Source organism: Ixodes scapularis, unplaced genomic scaffold (assembly GCF_016920785.2).
Source record: "Ixodes scapularis isolate PalLabHiFi unplaced genomic scaffold, ASM1692078v2 PGA_scaffold3__209_contigs__length_174095766, whole genome shotgun sequence".
NCBI lineage: Eukaryota > Metazoa > Arthropoda > Arachnida > Ixodida > Ixodidae > Ixodes > Ixodes scapularis.
In genome coordinates, this window is record NW_024609868.1 from 81,318,229 (window position 1) to 81,340,819 (window position 22,591).

Here is a 22,591-nt window from a genome sequence, read left to right on the forward strand (position 1 = left end):
CTCACTGGTGATGTATACCCTTCGCCTTGTAGACTATAAGCCGTTCCTCCCTAAGCTGACAGTGCGGTGGAAGCTACGTGCTCGTTGGAACAGCCACGTGTCTATCCTTCGCCACGTAACCGCGCTCTCGTTCATACCCATGCGCAGAGAAGGGGTCGGGTCATGAAAGGAAGGTGGTTGGTTGGTTCTGGTGAGCTCGTAGGTCCCGCCGCCCTGTCAGCTTAGGGATGAACGAAGCAGGGTACCGTCATGATGACGTGGAGCCGTGAATCTGTCTTTCCTGGAGTTCGTGAGTCGTGGCCTTCCAGCGATGTCTTTGCACGTGAGTTTTTTTCTCATTCGCTTTTCCAGCGCGCCTTTGTGCGTCTGCCAAGTTCTTAGTACGAGGCTCTTCGCTCAGAGCCTCAGATGGCCGTCGTTTATTGGCTTAGATGCCACTTTCCCGACATCTTACCATGCAAAATAATTTTGCTCTTTCTTTTTAAATCTCGCAAACGAACTTTTTTTTTTTTGGGGAGGGGGGGGGGGGGACAAAAGAAATTGAAAAAGTAACGTGTAATTTTCTCGAAATTACTGCCTGAAAGTAATTCATTGCATTACCATATTACCAGGCTAGAAAAGTAATGCATGACATGACTCATTACAACAAAAAGTAATTTCCTTACTGTAATTTCATTACAGTGATATCATTAGTGCTGTCTCTCATTTCTTTTGCGGTTCGCGCAGTCGGTTCAAGGAACGTTGACGGTATACACTAGGGGTACTAGGGAGTTCGTCTCTAAAGAACTCGTGCATCCTGACCCAAAGTTGCGTAAGGAGACGCTGTTTATATTTTCTCCACGTTTCGTTTTCTTTTTTTCAAATTTTTCATGCGACGTGAAATTTGGACACCAAAGCCGCAATCACGCTGCTCATGCGTCATACAAGAGACACGCTGTTTCGCTGTCCACACGAGGACAGTATTTTCTGTAGACACGCCCCGAAGCTTGACGGATTCATACATGCTTTGAAAATGTCTGTAGAGAGATTTTATATGGCCAGTGTGACCGTCCCCCCCCCCCCCCCTTACGAAGAATAAACACGCCTCACACAGTGTTTTTGTCGATGTTGTAGCAGTGTCACTGCAGATTAAAAAAAAATATATTCTATATCAAGGGTGGCCAGGCTAACCCAGCCTAAGAGCCGCAAACAAAACCACGAAACTTCCAAGAGCCGTGGGGAACAAGCTTTCGTTTAGAGCAATAAACGAAACTTAAAGTACTTTCAATCTATCCGAGTCAAAAGCAGTCCATCTGTACGTAAGGTAGGAGTGGCACAAGACCACCAAACCGCAACCTGTCTTTTGATTTAAAACGCGTTGCAATTCTTTTTTTGGGGGGAAGTTTGGGGGGTAAAGGGGGGGGGGGGGGGTGGGGGAGGGGGGTAGGGAGGGAGCCGCGAGCCGCACTTTAACACGCAAAGAGCCGCATGCGGCTCGCGAGCCTCAGCTTGGCCACCCCTGTTCTATATTATGGACATCATAATGATGTTTGGTGTCAGTCGAAATAAATATCCGGACGTCACGAAGCCTTTTTAGGCCTAGGAACCGAAGGAGGATTGCTTAGGAAAAAGACGCTCACCATTTCCACCGAACCATAGTGTCGTCTGCTGAAAACTCCCCTTCTTGCAGCAAGATCGGTCGACGAAGAACTGAAACACACAAAAGGGGGACACGTGCGTAAGTCAATCGGTCTCTTTCTTTGATGACAAAAAAATATCGCGAGGAAATGTACATGCAGTATCGTCCAGTGTTACGCACAGCACAGTACACTTTGAATGGACGACGTGCTCTACTAGTGACCTTCGCGACGATGGCGTCTCGCGTATTATAGAACGCAACACTGCGTAAATACAAGGGACAATACAACTCGTCAAGTGCACGCGGCAAATATTCTCTCAAAACACAGAAACCGTCGAAGTGTGCGTTAAACTTACGATCAATAGCATCTTTTATTGCAGATTAAAAAAAAAATAAAAAAAAAACATTAGACTTGTATAACTAGAAAAAGAGAAATGGACACAGTGACACGGCAGACTGTTTTTTAGTAGTTAAACGTGAAAAAAAATACTATAAGAATGAAATGTTGCACAAGGCGTCTCTGCATACGACGCGAGATTTCAAGCCGGACTAACTTTATTGCCGCTGCAAACATAGCCGTACCACAAGCCTGTCTTTCTTAAAAAAAAAAAAAAAGAGAGAAAACTCTTAAATTAAGGTAAATAGTCGACAGGTTGTTAATTGACGGGAACAACAAATACGCGATTAAAGGTGCTGCAGCTGCTAGGAAACGTGTCCGTGTTTCCAACTCCATAGCGATCCCCTGAGTAAACAGACGACGGACAGCGCCGCCTGCCTTAGCGCTCGCCTCTGTACGTTAAATATATACACATGGCGGAGAACGGCCCCGTTGCAATTCCCCCTTTACTAAATTATGCACCTTTAGTATTGTGCAGTGACTTAAAAGTGCCGTAGCAATGACTGCCGGTAGGTTTCTTAAAACGAGACGACGTGTGCTATTTCGTTGTCTCACACTCGGCTTGAATGCGCGTACATATAGGACCATTCGGGTGAAAGTGGGCGCCGTTGTCTGCACGCTCAGAGTTCTATAGTGTGCAGTTCGAGTGAACAAAAATGACACTTTTTCTGTATGAGTCGGGGTATAGAGATATTAACGAGAGAAATAGCAGGTAAAGGCCCAAACGTGTCACCCCATGTCAAGATAACACGAGGTCATGCCGGGAGTTAAATGTCCCAATTCCTGACCATCTGATTTACTTTTTCTTGACTTGCCTTCCGACGATCATAAGCTCGTAATGTTCAGTCAAGGGGACACCTCTGCTCCATCTCGTAGCCCTCACTAATGATAATGAATTTTGAGAGCAATTTCAATAGCAAACGATATTTTACTAGGCACAGCTATTTCGGGAAAAGACTCCCCTTTTTCAAATGTGAAAACACTGGGTGTTTTTATGCATTTGACGAAGGGAAGTGTTTTGCCGAGGTGTCTGCCTCTAATAAAAACTCTGCTGCCATTCAGATTCCTTTCAACGTTTATAATTTGTCAAAGAAAACTAGTTGCATTCCATTTCCTTTTCATTTATTTGTGACCTCAGGGCCCGAAAGAATTACAGAGGAGGGTGAGTTGGCAATGTGCATTAAATTAAATAAAATAAAAAAATTTTTTTTAAAAGGAACAAGAAAATGATGAAACGGGTCTTAGTATAGTTCGATTACAGCATTTTTTTAATCAACAGATTAAGAATTGTGGCAATGGATGTGGGGAGATGATTCTAGTCAGTAGATGTACGAGGTACGAATGATCTAAAGTGGGGATTAGTGTGACACCATGCAATCCCGACTTCATCTGGGTACTCGATGCGTGGTGGTATGTGGAATGGGTACAGCAGAAATTCAGATTTCAAAACTGCGCTGTGATAAAAAGAACACTTTTATTTTTTAAAGAAACATAAACGAGAAATCTTCGGCGTAAACCGAGATTAGGCAAATACAGGCCATTTTTCAAATATCTTACACTTGGTGCGCATCTCCTTTCACTCGCATTTCGTAAGAGACATTAAGTTGATCCTAAAGAACATACCGTGCTACACGACTCTCTGAGGAACAAACAGACCCTTCGTGTATCGGAGCGAGTACCGTAACTCAAGTGTCCATCACGCGTAACAGCTCGTAACCTTTTCCTCATTCTTTCGGCACAGAGCGCTCGCACGTGCTGTTTATTTCGGTAGACATTGGATAGTTCCTCGGCCATTCAGAACACGCCCGGTCGCCCCATGGCGCGTACGGCACGGCTCTGAGAGGTCCTCGTCCGCTCCGTCCAAATCGCTTTCGGCTGCGCCACGGGAACAGGCGCGGCTGACCCTTCCGCAACAACGGCCCCGGCCGATGCAATCGACCAAACTGCCACTCGAAAAGGGCGTAACAGCCATTACGAGATTCCGCCGGGTATCGTCGTCCCGCGGAGCGGTCACTCTACTCAGATGCCTCCAAGAAGAAAGTTGTGCCTTGTCGTGACAAGGGGCTCTAGAGAAAAACACACACGGCCGCTGCAACTCGGGGTACACGAAGGACTACGCAAGAAAACGCAACCCGCTAGGAAGGACGCAGCTGGGTGTGGTCAGTTTCGATAATGTCCTTCGACGAGAAAACGGGATGATCCAGAAAGATCCTCGTGGTTTTTCGCTTCGCTTTAACGGGACCATGAAACGATTTTGAAATCGAATTTCATCCACCGATCGTCGTAAAAAGTGTGAAAAGAAACACAAAAACACAAAGATAGGGATTCAAAAAAAATTTCTTTGCTATAGAACTGTTAAAAAAAAACAGGACTCTTTTGCGCCTTTTTCCCTTCGAAAACTTTCTGCCTTTTCACTGCGATGCAACCGCGGAATCGCAGCACGTCACCGAATCCACGACGCTTATTGGGCCTACCTCACCAGCACCGCGATCGTAAACAATAAATAGCAGGCGAATGTTTCCTAGAAGTTTCGTTACATAATATTCAGATTTAAATTTTGTAGCAAAATTAGAGATGTGACGAAAATTGACAAATTTGATAATGCTGAGAGCCAAGTGCCATCTATCGTGTGGTAAGCGAAGCAACTACTGCGCGTGCGCAGTAGGACCGGCAGCGTCGCTCAGTTACTGGTCGCGACAACCAACGAACGCTTATGTTTCTACGTGTTCTCCTCGCGCGTCCCGACTTCAAGCAGCAAGAAAAAAGTACTTGAAACAGACCACGAATAACAAGAACGCCGGATCCACAAACACCCGAGAAAAGCGACAACGGCCACGAATCCACCGACCCCGACCAAGCGAACTCGGCAGATAGGTTTTGCAAGCACTCCAACTCGGCGCAGCGTTGCTTCAACGGTACTTGTCCAAGACCGTCTGCCCACGACCGGCTGGCGTGCTGAATAGAATATTCCCGCGCGACCCTTCTGGACCCTTCCCGTATTATAGCTTGATCGCTGACCCCAATTTTAGATTAAGAGGTGAGGTCAATCTCTTCCCCCTTTTTTCCGAGGCAGTGTTGACGAACACTGTCGTCGAAAAGGGACTCTCGTCAATTCTATCTTCTTGTTTTGTGTGATATAGAGCTCAAATAAACGCCGTATGGATTACCTTCGTAACACGGTATGTACAATTTGTTATTAGTATGCCATTTTTATTCTGACACGACTGCACGTCACTGTCGAGCTATAACAGTTCGTGGGAGCTGCGTGCAATGCCGGTCCAACCTTCCTTTGCCAAGTGTCACGTTAGTATTGAGTTGCAATCTTAAAAGGTCGGTCCCGAACCGCTTTCCAACAGCGCGAATACAGCACTTCCATCAAACGATGGAAGTGCTGCCGAGTGTGAACAGATATTTACGCGTCTCTTGCTGACACTGTCGTAGTTCAAACGTATCTTTTTTAACGTCGGCTCCCTCCTGCATCTCCAATGCCGAGAAAAACACTGCGGCAATTTGTTTCCATCTACGTCGCTTTGCAAACCACTGACACCAACAATGACATTTGGGTTGACTGCTGGAGTCTTCACTGGAAGACTCGCCGCACTTCCCAACAGGCATACCGGTGTATGGGACTAGTCCATGCTGTCGCTGTAGCGCAACATATCTCATTGAATTTCGCTCAGCTGCGATGTGTCCAAGGCTATCGCGGCGATAAGAGGCGCCGATTCAGTAAATACGTCGGTGACATCAGCGCCATCAGTGCAGTAAAACCTACCGGCGCACCCGCAACTCGCCGCCGCTAACGTTCCCCTTCTCCTACAGCCGAGAGAACTCCCGGTTCGTGTGCCAGAGTACGTCACGACCGTCAAAATTACGCCACAACTTGTTTTGTGGTCAGTTGGAGAGAAAGAAAAGGTCGATATTTCATTTTTTTTTGTGTAGAAGTTAATAAACAGAGATGAAAACAGATGCCAGTTCGGCATTCAGTGAATGTTGAAGGTTTAATGTAAAAGTTATCTGGGCAAAAGTAAAAAGGTCATTTCATTATCCCTTTAAGCGACCCACAAGCGTTGCGGGGAGGCATATTAGCTTTCAGCCTGTTACAGTCACCGGCAGCGAAAGAAACACGGGGCATGGGGATTGCGCGGCATCTTATTATTGTTCCGCAGCCAGTGAGACTGTAGAATGAGCCGATGAGAGCGCCGAAGAAAGAACCAATCACGCAGCGAGAATCGTGTCGTGTTAACTACTACGTGTCCCGCCCCTCCCGAAGGTCACGTACGTGACGCTCACGCGGCATCCAATTGGCTGCATTGCCTCATAGAGTCATCTGCGTTCCAACCGCAGGCGAAGCGGAGTATATAGTCATGCTTCAGCGATGGCGCTTCTTCGATCCCTGGTTGTGGGTTGCCGGCGAAAGACGTCGTCATAAAGGCTATAGCGAACCTTGTCAGATCTGCGAGGAAAGCTATCCGATTGTACGTTTTGTCTATAGTGAAACTCGATTCTGAGCGAGGTGTTTTGGATAGCGTCGAATGTAATCAACGCGAAGAGCTTTGTATACGGCGTTGCCGAGAGCACGGGGGCGAGTTGGTATGTCTTGAAAGCGCCGTGTATAAACACGCACTAGCGCCGGTGCAAACATTTGCGAAGCCACGCTCTCGCGCCTGCCCCTGGAATGACGTGACTACTGTGCCAAGAGAGGTCAGTGAGCTGAGTGCCTTGCGTTGGATGATATATACGTTATAATTGCGGCAATAAACGCCTTTTCTATGAGGCTGAGCTCAGAAGCTGCACTCGTGCAAGTTATTTCTTTGGCAGACGGCAACCGATCGCACCATAAAAGTAACAATAGACAATTACAACGACGTTTTTTCTTTAAAAAAAATAAATAAAAAAAAGCTCGGGTTCATGACTTTGCGCGGCTAGGGCCGTAAGTTGTAACTCAGCATTACATTTACTTATGGGAGTGCGTTGGCTCACCGTAGATCGGAGTACGTGAAGCGAAATCTCGTGCTGCACAGCTTAGCGATCCTGGGCTAAATCCTTACCCCTGCCCGTTTCGATCAGGATGAGTATCGTACCGGTGAGCGGTCATGTATCACCACTGCGTAATGCAGGTTAAAGACCCCAGGCTAACAGTGGTACTACACTCATATACTGCGAAGACACCTTTCGCCTATTGATGCTGGCTAACTTTCCCTTGTCTAACCATTATACACAAACCCAATGCTATTATTGTAATTGGTGGCCGTAGGGCCGTGCGCTGTCGGGATTGCACTGACCGATTATACGGGCTTATTCGGGCGACGTCTCAACCACGGTATGTATACGTGTTGCTTGTAAGGAAACGGCTGGGGACGCTGCGGTTAGGAGGGCAGTTCCGACGCCTAGCAGACGAAAGACGCACGTTTCGCTGCTTAGGGCGCTCCCCGCCGATCGGAAGGGAAAGAAAAAAAGGAGACCAACGATTGCGAGAACGAAGGATCCCCTGTGAAGCACGGGAGGCGTGTGGCCGTGTATCCAGTGCCAAGAGTTTCCGAGAAAATCGGGCTCCACTGTCATCGCCGCTGGGGCGTAACGATTCTCATCGTTGTTCCGCTCTGTACGCTTCCTGACGACTGGGCTTCGATCATTTTACTCGAACATCTTTGGAATACTTTTTTCTTTCTGTTTTGTTCGTGTCTCTTTTTGTATTTGTGTGAGACAGGGTAGGGAAAGTGATTTGTGACCTAGAAGTGATCGCAAAAGTCAAGAAGTCACGGAGAGTCTCGGTTTTTACGGGGATAAGGTACAATCGTTTCAAGCGAGAACGTGCACATGCACTCGGCTGTTCTGTGGGTCTGCGCGTGAGCGCCTCGTGCATACTCGACGCTGAGGAATCTCTGCATTTGCTGAACATACATATTAAACACTTTATAGCAAAATGTTTCCAAATACCGGACGCCACTTAAGGCACCTGCAACAAAGAATGCCTCAAAGTGGCAGCACGACCTCCCCATTCCCAATACTGTTCTTCAAAGACACGGCCTGCGTGAAGTGCCCAGTAAAAGGAACGCAACCGAGCCGGAGCTGCTGTCTAAAGACAAGAAATAAATAAATTAAATTAAACAACAAAATATATATGTATATATTTCGTTTTTGTATTTATTAGCAGCCTTTTTCCAACGCGCTCCTGTAACAAGAGTGAGGTAACTTGGCTTTCAGAATCTTGAGATGGCGAACGTTGTGCTCTTTACTGCTGTTGGAAGTCGAACTAACATAAAACAGTCACACAATTTAGGATGACTTTACTGCATAACAGTCTTCTACGCGGTACCACACACCATCGTAACAGAATAATGTTTGATCGCTCGATTAATGTCCCGCTCTGAAGGCGGGTGCGACGACTCCAGTTGCAGTCTGCTAGGGTGTGTGGTCGTCCTACCGAGACAAGCGTGAGAGCCTCTATGAGCTTTCGACCCTTTTTGGTGTGAACCCGATGCAAAGATTTTTTTTTTCTTTTTTGTCTAAAGGCGCGTTAACACTCTTGCAACCGAGTACGACCGAGAAAGACTTCTTGGGACCGGATGCACTGAGTGGAGCTGGTCCTAAGAGATCGCAAGAGGCTTAAAAACCGGTTTGGTCTCTCTCGGTCGCACTCGGTTGCAAGAGTGTGAACGGGCCATAATAGTTGCACCGCATTCAAAGTCGAGGACGATCTGCTCATTATACTTTTTTTTTCACTCATACTTTTTCTTATTTTGTTTCTCGTTTTACTCACGCAAATTAAAATTACACCAAGTTCACAGAGTCGTAGAGATATTTTGTCTGGAAATACCGTTGGTAGAATCCAGTTTATCTGGGGCTATTCAGAAATTTAATAATTCACGTACACATACATTACAAGATATTCTTAAAATTGTTTTATTCTTAGGCGGCAGGGTTCGACTGAAGAAACGCTGACTACAGAAGGCAGGCGAGAGAGAGCAAGAGAGGGGGGAAAAAAAGTACGTTACGGCATCTTCTAGTCAAGTTTTTGCTGTCGAGGAGACAGCACGAACTTGACTAGAAAGCTCCGTAAGAGACTTTTTTTTTTCTTTCTTGCGCGTTTTTATTTATTTTTTTCTTAGTCAGCGTTTCTCCAGTCGATCTCTGCCACATGTGAAGAAAACAATTTCCATTATTACGACATTAATTTATGGTGAAAAATTCTATACAATTCGAGAGAACAAAAAGACAAATACGTTTTCTTAGTTTTAATAAGCGATGTTAAAATTTGTCGTGTATAACGTGTACTTCAACTGGCCTGATTTCAGACTTTTTTTTTTCACAGTCTGCTATGTGATATAGTCGACGATGAAACGCGAATTACAAATAAAAACGTAAATTCTCTATTATAATCAGTGCGATTTTCAAGCTCAAGTATTCATGGCCTGTGGAAAACAGAGGGACTCTTCTGCTTGTATGAAATACTGAAATGTAAAAACACCCGGACATTGCGACCTTTCAGATTAAAGCATCAGGCAGACACTTCCAACTGAGTGAATATATAACCTTCCGACATTTCAGAGTGAGAGACAAAACCAAAAACACGTAAAGTTCACACTCGCGTCAAACAACGTGTCATTCTCAGCCTTACGGGTGACTCACACATGACGATGTCGTTACTTTGTTCATTTCCCAGTTGAGCGCACAGCGGCAGCGAGCTGCGCGTTGAGTGACTAAGAGAAGGCTGACAGTTGGTTGACGAAGAGAATGTCCCAAATGCGCTGTTCTATATAGACCTGTGCGGGAACGAAGCATAGAACTGAAGTGCGCATTGGGTTGAAACAGGTGCACGAGGTAGAGCTCCGTTAAACACAAAAAATAACTCGGATAAGGTCTACAAATAAACTTTAAAGAAATTGCTGTGAGTGTTTTTTTTTTTTTTAATTGTTTATTATCCGCTTTTCGAAAAAGATGCTTCCTTTCGATGTGCAGGCAACTCCAATGAAATAACAAAAATACAGTTACTCATTTCAGAAGCCTCTATATAAATCAGGCAAAAAGTGCCTGAGGGCATTAAATGCAAGCATTAAAGTTAAAAAACGTGGGCTCCACCGCGCTGAAGCAATCTAAAGATTGCCTCAGTCACGGGAAAAAAAACGGTCAATGATAACTTTGCCGGCAAAAGTAAAAAAAAAAAAAAAGGAGAAGAGGATGATGAAGACGTTGAGCCAAAAGTTTTTTTTTTAATTTTTATTTAGCCGTAGTAAAATGTCCTTTTTTTACTTCGTCGTCCTCCCACAAATATTATTTTATAATATTTTGATACCCAAACCCGGGAGACGGCTACAATGGAACTGTCCGAACCTGACTGGGAACTCGAACGAATGATTACAACTGCCAATAAACCAGCAATCGACCTGCAATGAAAACCCAAGCAAACGTAAAGGAGAATTATGGCCGGGCCACGAACAGGTGATGCCGGAGAGTTGTAACGAAAATATCTGTATGTGATCGTTCTTGATGACCTTGTTAATCTGACGACCAATTTATCCGCTCTTACAGCAACAAATGAAGACAATGCGCCTCACGCCTTTAGGGACCAGTGAGGTTTTATGACGCTGGTGGTGCCGTGTGCACACCACCAAAAGTGTGGGGAAAAAAAAAGTGGCAGAAGATAATAGCGAGTTTTAGTAGACCGTGTTTCCCCCTCCGCTAAGCCCCTCCGCTACCTAGAACTCTGCAGCCAAGGCCATCGGCAAGCAGGCGCAGTGGCGGTTTCTTCGTAGCGGAAGGCTAGCGGAGGGGGAAACACGGTCTACTAAAACTCCCTAATAGCGAGTTTTAGTAGACCGTGTTTCCCTCACCGCTAAGCCCCTCCGCTACCTAGAACTCTGCAGCCAAGGCCATCGGCAAGCAGGCGCAGTGGCGGTTTCTTCGTAGCGGAAGGCTAGCGGAGGGGGAAACACGGTCTACTAAAACTCCCTAATAGCGAGTTTTAGTAGACCGTGTTTCCCTCACCGCTAAGCCCCTCCGCTACCTAGAACTCTGCAGCCAAGGCCATCGGCAAGCAGGCGCAGTGGCGGTTTCTTCGTAGCGGAAGGCTAGCGGAGGGGGAAACACGGTCTACTAAAACTCCCTAATAGCGAGTTTTAGTAGACCGTGTTTCCCTCACCGCTAAGCCCCTCCGCTACCTAGAACTCTGCAGCCAAGGCCATCGGCAAGCAGGCGCAGTGGCGGTTTCTTCGTAGCGGAAGGCTAGCGGAGGGGGAAACACGGTCTACTAAAACTCCCTAATAGCGAGTTTTAGTAGACCGTGTTTCCCTCACCGCTAAGCCCCTCCGCTACCTAGAACTCTGCAGCCAAGGCCATCGGCAAGCAGGCGCAGTGGCGGTTTCTTCGTAGCGGAAGGCTAGCGGAGGGGGAAACACGGTCTACTAAAACTCCCTAATAGCGAGTTTTAGTAGACCGTGTTTCCCTCACCGCTAAGCCCCTCCGCTACCTAGAACTCTGCAGCCAAGGCCATCGGCAAGCAGGCGCAGTGGCGGTTTCTTCGTAGCGGAAGGCTAGCGGAGGGGGAAACACGGTCTACTAAAACTCCCTAATAGCGAGTTTTAGTAGACCGTGTTTCCCTCACCGCTAAGCCCCTCCGCTACCTAGAACTCTGCAGCCAAGGCCATCGGCAAGCAGGCGCAGTGGCGGTTTCTTCGTAGCGGAAGGCTAGCGGAGGGGGAAACACGGTCTACTAAAACTCCCTAATAGCGAGTTTTAGTAGACCGTGTTTCCCTCACCGCTAAGCCCCTCCGCTACCTAGAACTCTGCAGCCAAGGCCATCGGCAAGCAGGCGCAGTGGCGGTTTCTTCGTAGCGGAAGGCTAGCGGAGGGGGAAACACGGTCTACTAAAACTCCCTAATAGCGAGTTTTAGTAGACCGTGTTTCCCTCACCGCTAAGCCCCTCCGCTACCTAGAACTCTGCAGCCAAGGCCATCGGCAAGCAGGCGCAGTGGCGGTTTCTTCGTAGCGGAAGGCTAGCGGAGGGGGAAACACGGTCTACTAAAACTCCCTAATAGCGAGTTTTAGTAGACCGTGTTTCCCCCTCCGCTAAGCCCCTCCGCTACCTAGAACTCTGCAGCCAAGGCCATCGGCAAGCAGGCGCAGTGGCGGTTTCTTCGTAGCGGATGGCTAGCGGAGGGGGAAACACTGTCTACTAAAACTCCCTAATAGCGAGTTTTAGTAGACCGTGTTTCCCTCACCGCTAAGCGCCTCCGCTACCTTGAACTCTACAGACAAGGCCATCGGCAAGCAGGTGCAGGGGCGGTTTCTTCGTAGTGGAGGGCTAGCGGAGGGGGAAACACGGTCTACTAAAACTCCCTAATGCTGTCATACGAGGAAAGGGGGCGCTCACTAATGCCCGTGTACGTAAATTTTTATAGGCACAGAAATCGGTGGTTCATTCGTTGGAATAAATATTATTCTCGGCGAGATACAACGACTTGGACGAGTAAGTATAAACCCGAATTTACAGACACGCGCTGTCAATTCAGTTCACCTTTTCCGATACGCCGAACACTGGTGAACAATGGACAGTGCATCGGAAATATCACACTCGGTTCACGTGAAGGCAAGTAAACTCACTGATTTAACGGGTGCGCAGGAAAAAATGGGAACGCGAAATGACAAGACCCGCGTTTCGCGTCCACGCCCGATAAAATTGCGAAGCAAAACCTTTCTGAGAGCTAATTAATTATAAACATCTATGAACATATCAAATGTTTGTAAGGTAAAATCAACTTGTTTTTTCATCAATCGCCAATATGAAGCGGAGGGTGGCTGCATATGCAGGCCGTTGTGTTGACACATGGTCAACGCCTCGCTCGAGGACTAGTGCTACGGCCTCCAGATGCTGCACTACTCGTTGCCTAATGTTAGAAATAGTACACATAGATTTGGCACGAATTTGACGAGTTTGAGCAGAAAGGATATTCGTTCATTGTTTCTCTAGTGTTATTTGTGCCAATTCTCGATGGGACCTCCGAGCTGCAAGAAATGTTCGTGATGTATGCCAGATTTTTTTTTTTTTTTAATGCTCTGTGTATTGTTCCTATGTAAACCATGTTTTACGGGTCACTAGTATGCAAAATAGCTTCTCTGTCAAGAAACTCTGTCAAGCGACAACAGCCTGCTTTTTTTTTCTCCCTCCCCCTCTCCCCTGAAGAGAAATAATAAAGTTGAAGTTGAAGGCAACCAGCTAATTTGCAATAACTAGTTATAAAAAAGAAGAAAATACTTGTTGCAAGTACGAATTTCGAAGATAAGAACTTCTCTTAAACAAGCAGTTCCCCCTAACAACATCAACAGCAAACAAAAGCGTCCAAGAGTGGCGCGCATTACAACCCAATCAAACGGGAAGTGTCCGTCTCCATCGGGAGTTCGCAGCGCTTGCTAGAAATCGAGCAGGCAGAGAAAAAGGGCACTTGAACTAAACGGAGCTCGAGAATCACCTTGTTCTCTGTCTTCCGCGTTTTATTTGTTTCTTTACTCGTCGTGTAGGCCCGAGTGTAATTAGCCCAGTAGGCGCCCGGCTCCTGCTCTTTAGCCTCCGGAGTTGGAGGAGTTGGAGCCTGATTGGGTCTCCCTCGCTGATGATTCCGAGTTACTCCACAGCCGAGTTGCTCGGGAGGCGGCAGGTTTCTAACAAAGCGCAGCGTAAACACCGCTAACTTTGCTAACTCTGTCTGAAGTTGACAGAACTACTCGAGGCTACAGTTTGGGGCAGCATCTAGAGAAACTGCAAAAAAAAAACAAAAAAAAACTACGCGCACAAAAAATAAAAAAATAAAAGCCCCCAAAAATATAAAAAAGCGAGAAAAAAAATAAAGCCGCTTAGTTCAACGTTTATGGCACCGACAGAGGGCGCTGACGGATGCTCTTAGCTATCTTTGACTTCAGAGAAATTATCCGTTCGTTATATATACTTATTGACGTAACCTTTTTTTGTTTTTCAAAACACTGTGAAAAGTGGGTCGATGGGAAAAAGAGAAGCTTCTGGTGTTTGTTTTGTTTTGGTGTTTTTGTGTGCAAGCCACGTATTGATCGCCCCGTGGTTCCCGGTGCAGTGTGTTCCATGACGTGACGGGAAAGCTCAGGGAGCTAAGACACCTATTGATCGTTGTGAAAATATTGCCAATGAGCGGGACAAAAGCCGTTGGTCCAGCGCTCACTTTTACTGCAAAGGTAGGATCCATTGCTCCAGAGCAGTATCAATTGTATTTGTCTGATGCAATGAGTGTTTTACGGTGTTTGTGGTCCAGGCGAGCTTTCACTAGATTAGGTGAATTCGAAACCATCAGAGTTATCACCAGATGAGGATAAATCAACCTGTACACAAGCAGTCAGCTCTGGTGTTGCAGTGAAAGTTGCATTTACCGTTCACGAAAGGGTGGAATCATCCCGGCGCCAAGAGTCAGGTATTGTTGTTCCGCCATTTTGTTGTCAAATATAGTGTTCTGCGACTCCAAACGTCGGCTGCTTCACTACTGTCTGCTATCTTCATACCGCCCAGGATCTGTAGAGCGCCAGATTTAATCTGTACGAAAAGCCTGTATACTGAACGAACTTTTCGCGTGACTCTTTAAACGTTTGACGGCTCGCAATTTTACGACAAAAAAGAAAAGAAAAGTAGACAGGGAAAGTTTTGGTATGCGACAGAACGCTTTCAAACCGAGGTAGCGAGCGAGCGACCAAAAGGGAATGCCACGCTTATCTCACGAGTCCCAGGAAGCCAGTGCGTTTCAGACGGGTTGTGGGCGTGTATGGCGCATCTTTCGACAATACAACTAGCGCTTGACATTATGATGAGGCACAAAAGAGAAAGAGAGAGAGAGAACGAGAGAGGAAAGAAGAGAGGAGAAGACGTCCCTCCCACGGCCGTGTGATTTTCGCCGCGTCGTAGGCGGTTTCAGAATTCGCCGGGGAGTCGCACAAAGGGCCAAGATAGCGGCGTGTATGTCTGAATGGACGGCTTCCGCGATGCCAGCGACCAGCCGCCTTTTTGTGTCCCGAGGCCCGAGCTGAGGATCCAGTTTAGCACGTCGACGCGTCATCGTCATCATCGTTTTTAGGAAAAGACTTACAAAATACTACAGAAATAACTATATATCATACTACAAGTTCACTAACGTGATTTTTCCCCCAGGCGTTCAGCGAGAAAACGTTTGTTGTAAAGATGATACCGAATAGAGACCGTGACGAAAGTATCATGACGCTCTGTGGAATGGAGTGGCACGTTGTCAGGGATCATAATGGTCACAATGGAATCTTCTCATTGGAAAGAGCGAAGGTACAGCGTAATGCGATTGCCCTTCTGCGAAGAGAACTTCGTTTATGGAGAAGGCCCCGTCGACTACCATCTCAATGCCGCCAGAAGACGGCCACTTTCCACGAGACATGGATGCACGACGTCATGTCTTCCGATTACGGAATTCATTCGTTGCAGAAAATTGCACTATAGCCGAAAATGGCGACCAAGTATTGCATTTTAAACGAATCGGCTACACCACCCTCATTTAGTGAGTAGTCTGTTCTAGCGCAAAGGGAGAGTGAAAGAGACAAAAATAGAGAAAGAAAGAGAGAGAAGCACCTATTAACTGGTGAGGTAATACCTAAACATTAAGAAAGACCAACCGCGTTTTGCTGACTCTTCACCTCGCGAACTCTTGATGAGCTCATAATCCCAACGGGACTCAGCTCTGGGGACCTCACGGCAAATCCCTTTGAGAAAACTGCTCGACCGCAAGTGCCGCGAGCCAGCAAATGTCGCCAACTTGTCGTCAAGTGTCGACGCCCCCGCAAAGCGACCTTTCTTGCAGCAGCCCCCGGACTCGTCGAATAGGGACTAGGCGAGCGAGAAAGTGCTTATCACTGTGGGTAGGAGAGCCGCTTCTCTGAGAAGAGGATTAACCAAGGGGTCGGCCAGAGATGCGCTAATCCAGAGCACCGGTGGACTTGAAAGCCCGGGCGCACCCTCTCCGAAGGATAAACGGTCGCCGTCCAGAGCAAGAGCCACTCAGAGGATAATCCCCGGAGCAAATATTCGGCGGCAAGCTCCAGAAGATGAAAACGTGTGCGTGTGGATGTGCAAGTGGTGTGGGCGGTCCGTGAACGTATTTGAACGGGCGTCATCGTTTCTTTTTTCTCGCCGGTTTAGATGATCTTGACCTTGGCACTCCATAAGTCGGGCGGAGTTAGGGCCAGCGCTTTAATGGGAATCTGTGAAGTAAACGCTAAATTTGGCTAATTTAGACGCTCGAGCGGGACGGGGCGCGGTAGTCAGCAGTCTGTAATGCTGACCTTGAATCTTGAAGATCCGCGAACACTTGAACTAACATTTTCTTTGAAAATCCTCTTCGGCATAGATTGAAAGGATGACGTAGCAACGGCAGTATTTATAAACCGTTTTATGCTTCATAGGCAGATAGGAATTTATTTAGAGGATTTTTTTTTTTACGTTTAGAAGTTTCCACGTTGAACACTTTAATGCGCTTCCACACAAAGATGACTGATAACAAGACGATCGGTAAAAAGTGAGGGCCGTGTTCAAAACCCGAATTTACCTTCAACAAATGCTCGCCATAAGCGGAAGATCTCGCAAATCTCAAGCTTTATTTTAGGCGGAGGTTCCATAGACACAGGCAAGAAAAAAACAAATAACTTTCAGCCTTTCCACTCTGGCGAAGAAGGAAGAGCAGCGGAGCTGTAGCTTCTGTTCTCGGCGGTGGCTTTCCAGGCGAGTGATATGCTCTTCACTCGAAAGGGAATCTGAAGCGCTCGAGGCAGGGGAACTTTAGGCGATAGAAGCCTCGCGGCGGTTGCGGAACCATTCGCGCTGCTGCGCACATCGCCGCCCGTTCCACTCCCGCTCTTCTTTCTCCGAAGAAATCTTGCCGCCATCTATGAGCGAAGGCAGCCACTAGTTGCCTGGTTGCCGAGGCTGAAAACGTTGCCACGATCTATGAGCGACGGCGGCAAGCAGACAACCGGCAAACACAACACTCTGGACAGCTACCGCCATCTATGAGCGACGGCGGCAACCAGAGCGATGTGTCGACCACGGGTGTCGACATTTGTTTGGTATCGCACACGATCCAGGGGAAACTAGCCGTAAATGCTCCGCTGTAAAAAAAAAAAAGTGTAAAAAGGCTTGAACAGCAAGGTCCAAAAAAGCATGTTGAAACTGCTCTCTCAAAAACGCCATGCGTCTACTTTTCTGCAATGCATTCAAAAAGCAGATCGGGACAATCTAATGAAACATTTCGGAAAATGATGGTGTTATAGAGCGTTTTAACTTCGGAATAGACTCAGCGATGCGACAATACGTATAAAGTGAGCACGTAAAATGTCACCGCAGTGCCACATTTTGTTGTTTTTTTTATGAAAAAGTATTTTTCTTTTTCTTGTTAAGAAAAAGTTTTTCCAGCTTAGTTATTTGCTGTACATTCAATTGAAGCAATTTCCATTCAATCTTTTTTTCTGATTCCATCGTCGAGGAGAAGGAAAAGAAAAAAAGCTGAGCAGTGTATGTAGCTTGACAAGTTCCTGACTCCTACAAGATTTGAAAGTTCGGTGAGAACATAAATTAATCAGTTAACTAAAATCAGGCGCAGAACAAATGCAGCACGATGAAAGTTGATGAATAAAAAACACACACACACACACACACACACACACACACACACGCAATATTCAGGGTGCTATTGCAGATATGAACAAAAATTTGCTTTATCTGGCCATTTCACACGCATCCTATGATAATATTTATTTTTAATAATTTCGTTTATTCAAGGTGGCACGATATATTGTGGCCTTCGAAAACAGTAAAGCCGGGGCCACACTGCTCATACATCGTGCAAAAGACAGACTCCAGACACGAGTCACCGCAATATCCGTGGTTCGAATGCCGCGTGCCCAAGTTTCCTCGATGAACACATTGCCACGCGGCATTCGAAGCACAGATCTGGCGGTGACTCGCGTTCAAATTTGAATGCAGACTGTCTTTCGTATGATGTATGTGACCCCGCCTTAATCTGTTTTCGCAATTCGGCGCTATCCAATAGTGTGGAGAGTATATCGGAAGGCTGATAGACACAAAAAGTTTTTTTGGAAGTGCACTAAATACAATTGAAGGTTTTCGAAATTAACGGGCTTTATAATTTCATAAACAATAAAAAAACCAAGTTATATTTAAAAAAAAAAAAAATTTACGATATTTTTTTTTAGGGAAGGTGCTTCTCAAAGTCAAAATACAATAAAATATAAATGTTTGCATTTTTTTTTTATTACTCGTCTGGTTTTACAGCAATTTCTGACTGTGACATGAAGACCATTTAAGGAAACGGAGAGTACGAGGAAGAAACGCAATTACACGCTCAGCCTAATCTCTTCTCGAAACTGCAGTCTCGTGCCTGAGAAGACAAGAGAATTATGTCCCAGCTGTGTTTTGAACCACACTTTAGAAAGACTCCATGGCGTCGACAAAGATTTATCGTCAAGTGAAAGCTTGACGATAAATCTTGCATTAGGGTTCATGGCTGGGTAATATTATATAAAACAGTTTCCTTAATTTAGAAAAAAAAAAAGCAATCCTGATGTTTTCATAAATTGGTTCGAGCAAGAATCTGTTCATACTATGTCCACGTTTTGAGGACTTTACCTGATATCGCCAAACGCCTATTCGCAGTGACTACCGCGGCATGATTTCCAAAAGCGAAGTTAGAGTAAAGGTCGCAGAACCTTCAAGAGGACGCCCTTTCTCGCAGCTCGTTCGAGTGTTCGTTTTAAGCCGGGGTCCCACTGTTTATTCGCCCTTTTTCGTTTGGCAACAAACTCAGTGGCGCCATCTACTGGGTAGCCTTGGCACACTTCCGGTTCACGGATACCGTAATTCCCAATTTTTTACTCACCATTTTTTTATAATAACAGTAAATTAAGTCTGGCAGTGCTATAAGTGGCAATTCGCTGAAGGTAGCGTGTACATTTATTTCCCAGATAGTGCAAAGCGATTGGAGGGTATTTCCACACTGGCGCCACGCGCCACGTTTCAACTGTTTTAACTCACGCAAGAAAGAGCGAATACGTCATGCAAAAGACAGTCTGCATACAGATTCGAACGCGAGTCAGCGGGAGATCCGTGCTTCCAATGCCGCATGGCAATGACTCGAAGAGGGAACTTGGCACACGGCATTCGAACCACGGATATTGCGGTGACTCGGGTTTGCAGACTGTTTTTTGTATAATGGTATGAGCAGTGTGACCCCGGCATTACGTGGCGCCAGCGTGATATGCAAAATTCTGGGCCCGTTTGCTCGAAGCGCTAACCGCGGCTAAAGTTAGCCGCAGTACTTAGGAGAGGGATTTTGAAATCACGTGACTGGCTCGGTAGGGATGTGGGAAACATGGCGGTGCCCCGGTGAATGAGCGCCGCTCGCTTTAAACTAATATGTCGTTATAGCTGCAATATTGGGCGCGTTAGTCAGCAACGAATGATGCAGGAGGCTTTCGCTTTGCCTTACCTCACTTAAATTGCAAAGCATGAGCAATGACCTCGCCGCATTTTTTAGATCGTTTTTCGATTCTGGACATTTCTAAGCCTAAATGAGCGCGATAATTGTCGGCATGGCAACGTCTTTGGAAAGTGGATTGCCTTGACTCAGTCGGCCGGGTATTGATAGCACACAAAAGCAGACAGCGTCCCAATAGACCTTTTTCTACATTACTCCAGCACCGAGGTGCCTGCAACGAGTGTCGTTACACGTGTTGCACATCCTGGCGTCTGCAGTAGTAATTGTTCTAAAGCAAAAAATCTAAAACAAATTTTGCCTTGCACGCGCGTTCGTCAAAACCTATTATGATTATTTAATTAGAATCTTTTATAAGAGGAAGGCCAGCGCGCGCGGACCGTAAAATTACACTTCCAGCGTTCTCCTCGATGCTTGGGTAATTTAGAAAAAGGTCTATTGGCGACGTGCGCGATTGAAAGCGTCGCTGTTGTCGGCCTTCCGCAATTGGCTGAATGCTGACTATGACGTCACAAAGGATTTATTATCAACAAAAATAAGAGTAGCCTAATAACTTCAATTTTGACGGGGTTGGCAGTGTTGGTTTCAGAGCGCAATGATTTCAAGCCTCCACCATGCTAATTACAGAAACCATTGAAAACGTAGCTCGCGAGGTAATGACGTCACAAAAGGGAACCATAGGAGGGCGCCACGAAAACATCTCACCGCTTATTGGGACGCTGTCTGCTTTTGTGTGCTATCAATACCCGACCGACTGAGCCAAGGCAATCCGCTTTCCAAAGACGTGGCCATGCTGACAATTATCGCGTTCATTTAGGCTTAGGAATGGCCTAAATGAAAATAGCTGAAACAGTCTTTAAAATAATAAAAACTAACGACCCTTTCCCATTACAGATATTTAAATTACCATTACGGAATACGAGAGCTGCAACAAATAATCTGTTTAATTTGCCATCTTGTCGAAATGTTTATGGAGAAAGGCTTATTGAATTCAACGGTGCCCTGGTATGGAACGATATCCCTACCGACATAAAATGTAAACCCAATATATTGCCATCCTTAAAAAAGTATTTAATTAAATTGCGAGCCAATGAATAAGTTCAATATCATGCCCTATATATTTTTTTCAATTAGTATGTATGTTGTTTTGTGAATACTTCGATGCGTGCATACATTTGTTTTGTTTGCCTGCCGCATTGTAAAGGTTATTTCTAATGTTGGACCCGCGACTAGCCTCCACGGCTATGGGTCCAAGCAACGATTGTGTATTTAAAAAAAGAATAACAAAGGAATAATAAAGGAAAAGAAAGAAAGAAAGAATCGAAAGACTATCTAAAAATGCGGCAAGGTCATTGCTCATGCTTTGCGAGTTAAGTGAGGTAAGGCAAAGCGAAAGCCTCCTGCACCATTCACTAATGACTAACGCGCCCGATATTGCAGCCGACATATTAGTTTCAAAGCGAGCGGGGCTCACCCACCCGCAGGGGGGTAAAGGTGGGTGAGGAGGAGTGGCAAATCCCGTGCGCCGACATCCTGGGTCCCGAGTGAACGAACGCAAAAGAGAGCGACAGAACACGAGAGAAAGAAAGCAACGTTGCCATGGTAACGCGAAGAGTGAAAACTCTCAGCAATATAAACAGTAATAATTTAACGTTGTAAACTAAATTATGAGCTATTCTAACGCTTATAAAAAGCAATAAACTCATTACGCTGCATTAACTTCCCTTCTGTCGAAATCTCGGAAATCTGGTGGTTGCGCAGTTTCGTATTCCTCAACCGCGCCCAGCCGCGCCCCACCGTTTAGCGTTTAGTTTAGCGTTAACGCGAGGCCGTACATCTGCGCGCTTTTCAAAAAGAAAGCTTCGAAAGGAACGTGAATATCTTTCCACCGGTAAGTTCGTGAATTGTTGAAGTTCACGAAACTGCTCTGATGATGTAACCGTGTTTGGGACCCCGAGGGTCTGCCTGCATGATCCGCCGCTTGCGGCAGCCAGAATGTATGGGAAAATGGCGGACCTTTTCCTCTAGAGTTAGTATGTATGATCTCTATGCCCACCCGGGCACCGCCATGTTTCCCCGCATTCCTACCGAGCCCAGTCACGTGCTTTCAAAATCCCTCTCCTAGGTACTGCGCCTAACTTTAGCCGCGGTTAGCGCTTCGAGGGAACGGGCCCTGGTATGAGATTTGAGTTAACCTTATCTTGCTGAACTTTAGTTATTAAAGGGCGAATTATACACGCTTAAAACTCCCTTCAGCGGCATTTCCCCTCTGCTGCGACTTTTTCAACGAGGTTCAATGAACCTCCGCTGCTGTTGCAGGTGGTCATTGCTCGCCGAATTGACTCAAAGTTGTGGTCCTTGTAACCAGTAAAGCCAAGGGCTCATTTTCGGTGGGGGTTATCTTTAGAACGCAAGAACAGTTAAATATGACGGCAATTAAGTTCGTTCTTATAGACGGAATAAAAAAAAACACTATCGAGCATGAGGTCAACTATAGTCGGTGACAGCTTAAAAAGCGCCAGACATGCCGAGTCCCAAGAATTTTATGATCACCCCGCAGCCAAGATTGATAGCGGCATTAGACAATAAGAACGCCAATGAACGAATTGCCAAGCGAGGAGAGAGCGAGTGAGCATTTTTTGTTTTGTTTTGTTTATTGCGCGCTGTATCACCAATTTTTGTTTTTTAAGCCGTTAGTGACTGTGTAGATCATGGCGCATGGATACACCTCGGTGGAAGCGAGGGTGGACCTCCATGTTTTGTGCACTAACCCCAAAACAAAAGTTTAAATTGCGCCCAAAAATGTGCGTGCGTTTTAACCTAGTACGTAGGCCGGGCAAGGGACCTGTGTGTGCTGTTATTAATAAAATAAAGATTAAGAAAAAAAATACGCCTCAGTGGCTTTGAGGTAAGGCGGCAGCCAAAGATCCCCTATTCGGCGAGTTCGAGTCCCGGACGAGGTGCCCGGAATATGACGGATGCTTATTGCGGAAAAGGCACCGTGTAGCCGAGATAACGGTCGCACGTCGAACGATCCCC

The 22,591-nt window shown here is 46.2% G+C and overlaps 1 protein-coding gene across 1 annotated transcript in view; it reads right to left on the reverse strand.

Annotated features, from left to right (window-relative positions):
* Nucleotides 1-22,591, reverse strand: part of LOC8053097 (GTPase-activating Rap/Ran-GAP domain-like protein 3) — a 189,469-nt gene that overhangs the window by 126,665 nt on the left and 40,213 nt on the right. Inside the window, exon 2 of the mRNA XM_040218040.3 lies at nt 1,620-1,689. Coding sequence (XP_040073974.1) covers nt 1,620-1,689 — 70 coding nt within the window. The remainder of the gene's footprint in view (nt 1-1,619; nt 1,690-22,591) is intronic.